Here is a 9,666-nt window from a genome sequence, read left to right as displayed (position 1 = left end):
CAACATGAATGGATGTAAAAATTAATTTGTAACAAAAAATTTGATAATGTATTATACTTTTTTATGCAACACGTGCATGGAAAGTGCCCCATTATGCACGCTACGCGTGCGTGATAGACCACTTTCCAGGCACTTGCAACATAAAATAGGGAGTGTAAGTCGTGTGTAAACTCCGCACCCGGGAATTTTCATCTTACCTCACTTGTTACACAAATAACTATAGTATCAGCATGCAAAGAGTGTGGGATTTATTATATGCTGAGGATAACGAGGAAATCGAGCAAGACGCAAGAGTTCCAAGAATTTTGCAATTACACCATAGGATTAGACTGCGCATTAATTATTTTGAGGAGTTAGATGAAAATGCATTTATTGATCGTTTCCGATTATCAAAGCAAAGTGTTACTATGTTGCTCAATAGGATTCATCACCAATTAGAACATTTTACTAACTGGTATGTATATAAAATTATAAACATATGGTTCTATGATAAAATGCTTGAAAAGTATTTAACTTAATGATTCATTATCTTCAATAATGATATTTATTATCTTATATATATATAGGAATTATGCCATTTCTCCAATGATCCAGTTACTGGTTGCACTGAGATTCTACGCAACTGGATCATTTTTTATCACGGTGGGAGATTTCTGCGGAAGAAGTAAAGTTTCGGCTCATACGATTGTGCATCGCGTTTCCCCAGCAATTGCAACTTTGAGTGAGGATTTCATTAGATTTCCTGCACAGCCTGACCAAATACGCCAAGCTCAAGGGGAATTTTTTGAAGTGTCTGGTTTTATTCGAGTCATAGAAGCTATAAATTGTAAGCACGTACGAGTCCAATCATATGGTAACTACAAACATTCAAATATATGTATCGCACAATGATTCATATTTGATTAATACATTTAATTTAATTTTGTTTTATTTGTATTAGGTGGAGAAAAAGCAGAGTTATATCGAAATAGAAAGGGCTATTTTTCAATAAATGTGCAAGCTGTGGTAAATGCACGATTAGAATTTATTGACATTGTAGCGCGCTGGCCTGGAGCGACTCATGACTCCACCATATTCAATAATTCGCGAATAAAAGCTTTATTTACGAAAGATATAAAGTATCTTTCGTAACCGTTAATTAAATTACCTGTGACATATGTTTCTCTTTTATTTTTTGCATACAACTTCTTGGCGTCCTTCTTAGCATTGATCCAGAAGTTTTTTATGTTTCCTAATTCGCGAGGGCGACAGTTGCTTTGCTGATTATACTCGTCTAATATCTTGAGCCAAACCTCTTCTTTGTCTCTAACACTCACAGCATCAGTCCGGTTATTTTCTATTATCAATTTGTATTTTTTTATTAATGATACAAGTACCAGTTTTTCATCTTGAGAAAAATTTGGTGCTCATATTCGGTTTGTTTTGATATCCATTTTCTTTATGCGATGAGATATCATAATGAAAACAAAGCTGGAAATTAATTATTTTAGTGTTCAATATATATTGTGACGTTGCACCGCGTGCACGTCACAGTCTTCCCCATTCCCATCTTTGTATTGCGCGCGTACTGCCGAGTTTATAGTTTTCAGGAAGAAGCGGCCGGAGGGCCCGTTTAGACAGCGTGGCGCCATCCGCCGGTGCGGTGAAGCGCCCTGATCTAGAGGGCCGCGAGTCGAAGCCGCGGGAATGATCGAGAGACTGTTGGGTAGACCGCGAGCGTGGACGGACGTCCGAGGAGAGTTGTACCGAGACAATAAGCGAGGGCGGCGGCCCTAAGAGATAGATTGAAGGAAGGAAGGAAGGACGAGATGTAACCAGCCACCCATCCCGGACATCAAGTATCGGGGAACGGCGGGCGGAGTGTCGGTATCGTGTCGCGTAAGATTTTGAGAGAGACGCGTAGGCTTGCTTGAGAGTTTCCTTGCCTACGCGCCATTGCCGTGAATTCATTGAGAGGATTATCGCTTTTCGTTTCGTTTCTACGGGTAAGACATAGCCTGCCCGCTGACTCCCCGTAAGAATATCGAAGGGGCGTCCGTTTCTTTCCGACTCGACCAACCTGGGATCGGATAGTAAGAACGGTGCGGCGGCGGCCGCCCGTCACGAGGGTGATGCGTGTCGCGTGATAAAACCTCGCAGGTCGACTCAACAGTCCGTCGCGTTAGATTACCGTTTCGAGTATTCGGAGATTACCATTTATGATTATCGTGCCTATCGATTAGTGTGTAAGATATCGGCGTCCCCAGTAGAGTTAGTTCTCGCGTAGTGAAAATTTCGTCGTGCGGGCTTTCCGCGCGTCCGGCCGTTCAGGGGCGGGTCGGCCTCCGGGATACGTAAATTACCGCGCCCGGTACGGGAAGTGTGAGGCGTCGGCATACCGGACTTAGAGTCAGCCTTCTCGAAGAAGGTGCCCGAAATCGACCGCGATTAACGGTCAGAAATTGAGAGTAAGATTTACTCCGGCTGAGAGTACCGCACGCCCCGGGCTGAATTAGGCGTGGGTATCACGTGCTCGCGGTGTGGACCGTACGGCGAGGCTTCGCGTTACGTTTCGAGGGGTGTTATGCGAGAACTCCTATGTTGTGTGTATCGTTTAGTTTGTGAGAAACCTTGAGTTGTATTTGCGTGTATCGTTTAGTTTACGAGGGACTTTATTTTGCGTATATCGTTTAGGTTGCGAGAAACCTTGAGTTATATTGCGCAGATCGTTTATTTTGCGAGAAATTATTGTGCGCGTATCGTTTATTTTGCGAGAAATTATTGTGCGCGTATCGTTTCTTTTGCGAGAAATTACTGTGCGCGTATCGTTTATGTAGCGAGAACTGTGCGCGTATCGTTTATGTAGCGAGAACTTTTGCGAGAAATCCCGACTATGTCTCGTCCCCTCAGAGAGAAACCTTTATTTTGCGTGGGCCGTTCGTTCTATGAGAAGTCCTTATTTTGTGGATATTGCTCCTTTGGCGAGAATTTTCGCGTGTAGCGGTTGTTCCCGAGAACTTTCCGTTCGCGTACGTTGAAGTAGAGTCATTCTCAGTAATTGGTCGCGCAGAGATAGAGTAGAGTCATTTTAGTTAGTCGGTGTGACGTGGTGGATATGGTCCTAATGATGGATCTCAGGATTGGGGCATATTTGGCCTTACGCTAGAACTGATGGAACACATAACGTCACACTTATTTTTTTATTTCATCGGAGAGTCTCGCGTCTGAGGTGATATTAGTTTTCGCGCTCCTGTTACCCTTTATTACGGCGTTCGGCGTAGTTCATCGCGTGTACTATTTCGTGATTGCGTGTATTATTTCATCGACATATATTATTACTTTTCGCGTATTTCATAGCGTAGATCTTCCGTGTAGTATTTCGTCAGCGTATATTATTACTTTTCGCGTATTTCATCGAGTATTTCTTGCGTGTATTATTTCGTCGTCATTACTACGGCCGTGCCTTTCACCGCGTGGATTATTTCTTGCGTGTATTAGCTCGTCGGCGCATATTATTATGTTTCGCACATTTCACCGCGTAGATTATCCCTGACGGGGATTACTCCGTTGGAGTAGATTATTGCGCCTCGCGTACTCCCTAGCGTAGAGAGTTCCTTATTGCGAGTACAAGCTACACGTACGTTTTCCGAGAATATTAGTTCTGCGTCCGAGTTATTTACAACGCGCGGACCCTTCGAAAGACCTTGCGTGGTCGGGGAACGGCGAATGATCGCGGTGAATAATTCGCTCGCGCCCTGTAAGTTGTAACGCTATGATCCAGCTTGCTCTTATATTATATTTTGATTTACATGTTACTTGAGTACTTTCTTTTGTGTTTGTTTCGCCTCGCCAAGGTCAAACCCCTCTGCATTCAGCCTATGTAAGGACCACGACCCTTTAACGACAATCCTGAGCAGTCGATGCGATCGGCCAGAGCGGATGTGTCATGACGTGTGAATTAAGAGTTGTGTCGATAATTAGAGTTTATGTCGGATCTTTGTAGAGTTCATGTCGACTTTTCGCGGGTTAGAGTAAACGGTGGTGTGGCCGTATCCACACCTGGCGCCCAACATTGTTTCGTATCGCTTTCGAGATCCGCTCTGCCACCCGATCATAGCTTCGCTACGCTATTCCGTCCCGCCTCACGGCCCGGGGAAAATCATATAGAGAAATTAGCGTCGCAATATATATATATATATATATATATATATATATATATATATATATATATATGTCAATATTTCACTCATGTATTTTGCGAAAATGCAACTTGTCAAAATCTAACCTTGTAAACAGCTCCACCAAATTTTGTTAAAATCTAACCTTGTTAACAGCTCACCGAATTTTGTTTCAGTAATTGGCATCACTACTTAACTACTAGTTAAGCTAACTGGCCACTGTTGAACTGGGCTTTAAAAGATTTATTAACTAAGACACTGTTCGTCACGTATATCAATCTTTATTCACACGCTGTCGTCTTCTTCTCCTTTTTCTAACCGACTGCCGACTGCCCGCGCTTTTTCGTCTTACCAACCTACGTCTTCCGACTCTACCAACTTATATGTTATAGTTACATCTTTCGGTTCTACCAACCTATACTTGCCAATGTCGACGGGATCATCTCTCCCATCAAATGTTGAATGAAAATTTAATTTTAAGGGCTAATTATGTAGCCATCAACGATTATTTAGGAAACATTTTGTGAGGTAATGAGCTAAAGTGTCCCAAAATTAACGATGCTGTAAATTTTTTATATACTTATGCATCTAAATTATGCGATAACCGCCTACGTTCTAATGTATTCTGTGCGTAAATCCCCTTATCTTGCATGGTTTTCCGGGAAATTAATTTCCTTGACAAAAGCCAAAAGAGTTGCCCATCATCAGTTTAAGAATACTGTTACATTCTGCTCAAGGAGCAAGCGCGCTCGCGAATGCGTCCGCGTATTTCCGAGATCGCGGAAGAATAATCATTCTCGATTTTATAGAGAAATATAACGTTTATTGAGAACTCTCTACAATTCTCTGGAACACGCCTGAACGTCAAGAAAGCCGGGAGAGAACTCTCTCTTCCCGTTGCCAGGTAACCCTGTTGCTAAAGACGTCGCACGCCTTCTTCTAATAGCGACTCATTCAGGGCCAAAGCGACCAGGGCGTAACAATACTAATCAACATGCGGACTATCTTATTTTTTCTGAATTAAGAAATCAATGTAAATCTCTCTCTTTAAAATGTTTGGGAGACTACGTGCGGAAGTCAGAGCATGCGACGTCTGACAATGTAAAGGTCTTTTGAAACTTTATTAATTCTATGACCCGTTCTAATATATCGTCTAATATAACGTATATATATCACAATGATTCCTATATTGATGACAGTTCGGCAATTGCTAACTGTTTTGCGAATTATTTCGAGTCTGTTTACTCTGTAACTGACGGGCACAGCAGGGATGTGTTGTATAAGCATGATCTAAATTTATTGAATATTGACATAACTATTGATGACTTTTTCATTGCATTAATACCATACAACTGAATTCGGGTCCTGGCACAAACGGTATTCCTGTAATATTTTTGAAATCCTGCAACTTTATTATGTCTAGAGTACTTTGGCTGATATATAATAAGTTTGGATATATATCGCTGTCATGCGATATTTTTCCAAAACCTTGGAAAATATCTTTTGTGACTTCAATATTTAAAGGTGGAGAAAAGTTGTTAGTTTCCAAACAGACCCATAAGCAAGCAAAATTTAATACCGAAAATATTCAAAAATATTATTGCTAACAAATTGTCGAAACTGTTTAAAAATGTAATAATAAATATAATAATTAATGAGCAGCACGGGTTTGTCGCTCTGTATCAATTTTATTAACTCAGCTATTGAGGAGAGCTCCCAATGTTATATTATATACCGACTTTAAAAAAGCTTTTAATAAAATGTTGATCACGTCCTGCTATTAAATAAATTACGTGCATTTGGTACCGATAGAAACATGATAAAGTGGCTAGCAAGTTTTATAACGAATAGATCACAAATTATCAAATTCAAGAATTTTTTAGAATTATAAATGCTATATCGGGCGTATCTCAAGACTCGCACTTAGGTCCGCTATTATTTATCTTTTATTAATGATGTTAAAGTAGTCCTTAAGTTTTGCAAATTTCTTTTATATGCAGATGATCTAAAAGCATACGATCATGCTTTTAGCCACAATTTCGACTTTTTTAAAACAATGTCAAATGGTTCATTGTGTACAGGGGTGTGTACACACAACAAACCTAGCCATTTTTAACAATAAACCACATGTTTTATACTGTGAATTGTTAGTGTTATTTTAATTTTACTATGTTTTAAAATGTTTATTTAGAGAAGAGATAATTATAATACATGATAAGTAAGTTTAGGATAGTATGACTTTAAATTAAAGCTAACTTAATTATATTGAAAATTAACAAGAGTGATTATTTGACCAAACTGACGTTTAATATCGTAGAGTTACATTAATTCATTCGACGTTTCGACACTAGTTTTGTGTCCTTATCAAGAGTTTACTAAAACAACGAAGTCATGTTACATAAAAAATATATCGCACAAGGAACAAAGAACGTAGAAAGAGAAATAAATACCTGTCTCATATTAAAGATTAGCCGCACATATTTTTTGCAGTTTTAACACTTTGTCATGTGAAGGATCTGCGATCCATCCTTAATTAATCGTGCGATGTAGCACAAAAACAATACATAACCAGAACAGAGACGTGCGAGAAACGTCGTTCCGAGTCGGAGGACGGAGTCTAATTAATTTGTAAATACCGAATACGCGATTGGGTCACCGGAAGAAAAACATACTCTCGAAAAGAAAACTATTATGTGGATCTTATAATTCGGTCATATAACGGGTTAAGATTTTTCGTGTCTTTTTTTAGATTGATCGTATTGTCGTGTTTTTTAATGTAAAACATCTCCGCTATCTCCCTCTTCCTTACATTTCTCTCTCTATGCAAAACCTCAGCAGTGGATCACTTAAAATCATGCCCATGCGTCAGTCAATGCTTGCTAACTATGAAGCGCTTACTCTCATTTTTTTTTAATGTCACTAAGATGCTCCTTCACCCGAGTTTCCAAGTGTCTTAATGTTTGTCCTATATATGACACGTTGCAGTCATTACAGTCAATTTTATAGACTACACCTGTTTTTTTCATGTTGTCAAGTTTATCCTTGCCCCGTTTTATAATCGATTCAAGCTTTTTTGAAATCGTGTGAAGGACATCAAAGCCACGTCAGTTTAAAGTGCGGCGAATATTCTCGCTTAAACCCTTTACGTAAAGAAACACTAGATATCTCCTGGCATCAAAGATGTTGCTAACATTACTGGAGTCGATGATGTTATTGCGATAATTCAATTCTTTTAACCTCTTGTTAATTTGCTTATCAATAACGTGTTCAGGGAAGCAGTTATTTATAAGAATGTCCCTTACGGTTTCAATGTTGGAACTATGAAATTGATTGTCCGAAAGTAGAATCACGTGGTCAACTAAGCTTGTAATCGTGTTATTCTTGTACTTCTGTGGATGATTGGAAAAGTAATTGACGTATCGGCCCGAGAACGTAGGTTTCCGGTGCCAATTGGTCACAAGCCTGTTACCGTTTCTGACAATCAGAGTATCTAGAAAGGGGATGGCCCCGTTTACTTCTATTTCGTGTGTATAGACGAGGGTGGTAGTTATTAAATACCGTAAGAACCTCATTAATTCTGTCTTTAGGCATTATGGCAATAACATCATCGACATATCTACGGAAAAACGACAAACCAAATTTGAGTACGGCCAGGCAGTGATTTTCCAGATCCTCCATTACAATATCAGCCAATACTGGTGATAGAGAAGATTCCATCGGGCTGCCAAAAATCTGTTCGTATGTGTTTCCGTTAAAACTGAAATTCGTATATCTCAGTACCAACTCAATAGCATGCAAAAATTGCGGCAAACTGAGCTTTGTGATCTGAGAGATATCTTGCCAGCGTTCCTCTATTGCCTTAAGAACTAACTCCTTAGGGATATTGGTGAAAAGAGCCGTTACATCAAGAGAAACGAGTACTTCGTTGGCATTGATCTCTCTACCTTTAATTTCTCTCACGAAGGACCAACTGTCCTTGATATGAGACTTGGGAGTACGGATAGAACTTTGTAAAATCTCGTGAAGAAAAGACGTTACATTATACATATAATGGACTTCCCAGAGCCGAAACAATAATCCGTAGCGGGAAACGATTTTTGTGGATCTTTGGCAGCCCGTAACAGCGTGGGAGGTTACCGTTCGTACAATTTAAGCGCCAGTAATCTTTATCTTCGATGATGCCTCCGTCCCGCCAAGATTTGACAAGTTCATTTAATTTCGATGAAATTTGTTTAATGGGATTTTTTTTTAATTTGTTGTAAGTGGACTTGGTCATTGAGCAATTCACTCATTTTCTCCAGATATTCCTCTCTGTCCATAATAACCGTAACTTGACCCTTGTCAGCTCTCGTAACAAAAACATCCTGGTTATCACGGAAAAATTTTTTACATTCGGCATACCTATCTAAAATGTAGCGGTCGACCCTATCGACATGATTATAATCCACTAAAAATCTATAGGGTAGACCGGGGCACGTTGTCACGCGGGGCACGTTGTCACATCGGCTTTATTTAAAAAACTAAGGGCAGCACCCGTCATTCCCAAAACGTGTTAGTGTATGCCCATCTTTGGTGTGTTTACAGTGTTGAGATTGCTCTAGCCGTGTTAACGTAAAATCAACTTGAAAGTTTTTTGCGACCGTAAGTAAAATTTTATTGTCTAATATTCAACGTACTGGACATGAAGCTTATATTTTTTCAGAATAGACCTTTATATTATCTTAAAGTATGTATATTTACCTACCGCGTGCAATACCTAACCTTATGAATATCTCAAACGTGTCGGCCATGAGGCTGTTTGAAGTAAAAAAATGCCCTTGGGGCACGTTGTCACTACAAAAATAATACGTTAATTCAAAAATTTTAATGTCATAGGTGCAATTGGGATATGGTGCGCTCCTACAAACGGAAAACTGCGAGAGTAGTCGAGTATCAATAAGTTGCGCATTCGAGTGGAATTCTTGTATTTAGATTAAGACGAAAACTTCGTGCTTTTTGTACTTTTTTGAAATAAAATAAATGTTTCTGTGAAGGATTTTACTTTTTTACATTGCAGAGCACTATAATATATTGATATTTACGTTGAAGACAGTTTGGATAACATTTTGCATGCAATTACATTTGATGTGACAACGTGCCCCGGTCACGCGGCACGTTATCACAAGCGACCTGTCGTTATTTATTGTTATGTAACAACTGTAGAGTAACAATCACACAAAATTCGATACTGTCCAATTGAAGCTGAGGGTTTACTCGAAATTTTGGCATATCAAAGTACTCTTAAATATTGAATGTAAAAAATACAAAAAATATTTAACAAAATGTGTGACAACGTGCCCCGGTCTACCCTACAAAGAATCAGTCAACGAACCTCGCAAGCTATTAACCGCGTTTGCCGAAATTCTGTGAACATTTACTTCGAAATTTTTAATCGTTTCTAAAACAGAATTAGCGCGGTCCCTCTTATCGAACTGATTTATTGGTAACGCGAATTTATCTCCCAAACTCA

General features: G+C 39.4%; 1 protein-coding gene across 1 annotated transcript; it reads left to right on the top strand.

Annotated features, from left to right (window-relative positions):
* The first annotated feature begins 203 nt into the window (after positions 1-203).
* LOC112458882 (putative nuclease HARBI1) lies at positions 204-1,418 on the top strand. Its single transcript, XM_025022700.1, has 3 exons — positions 204-454; positions 567-853; positions 941-1,418. The coding sequence occupies exons 1-3, from the start codon at positions 231-233 to the stop codon at positions 1,129-1,131; spliced, it is 702 nt and encodes a 233-aa protein (XP_024878468.1). The 5' UTR covers positions 204-230; the 3' UTR covers positions 1,132-1,418.
* The last annotated feature ends 8,248 nt before the right edge of the window (positions 1,419-9,666 follow it).

The sequence above is a fragment of the Temnothorax curvispinosus genome, unplaced genomic scaffold (genome assembly GCF_003070985.1).
Source record: "Temnothorax curvispinosus isolate PA1 unplaced genomic scaffold, ASM307098v1 QBEX01009314.1, whole genome shotgun sequence".
Taxonomy (NCBI): Eukaryota; Metazoa; Arthropoda; class Insecta; order Hymenoptera; family Formicidae; genus Temnothorax; species Temnothorax curvispinosus.
The sequence above is the reverse complement of the archived record's forward strand: the minus strand, read 5'-3'. Positions and strand labels throughout refer to the sequence as shown.

Bases quoted from the DNA above. Each gene is read 5' to 3' on its own strand.
- LOC112458882 (XM_025022700.1), top strand. From the start codon at position 231: ATGCAAAGAGTGTGGGATTTATTATATGCTGAGGATAACGAGGAAATC. The intron at 455-566 runs GTATGTATATAA...ATATATATATAG, and splicing joins TTAGAACATTTTACTAACTG to GAATTATGCCATTTCTCCAA. The intron at 854-940 runs GTAACTACAAAC...TATTTGTATTAG, and splicing joins CGTACGAGTCCAATCATATG to GTGGAGAAAAAGCAGAGTTA.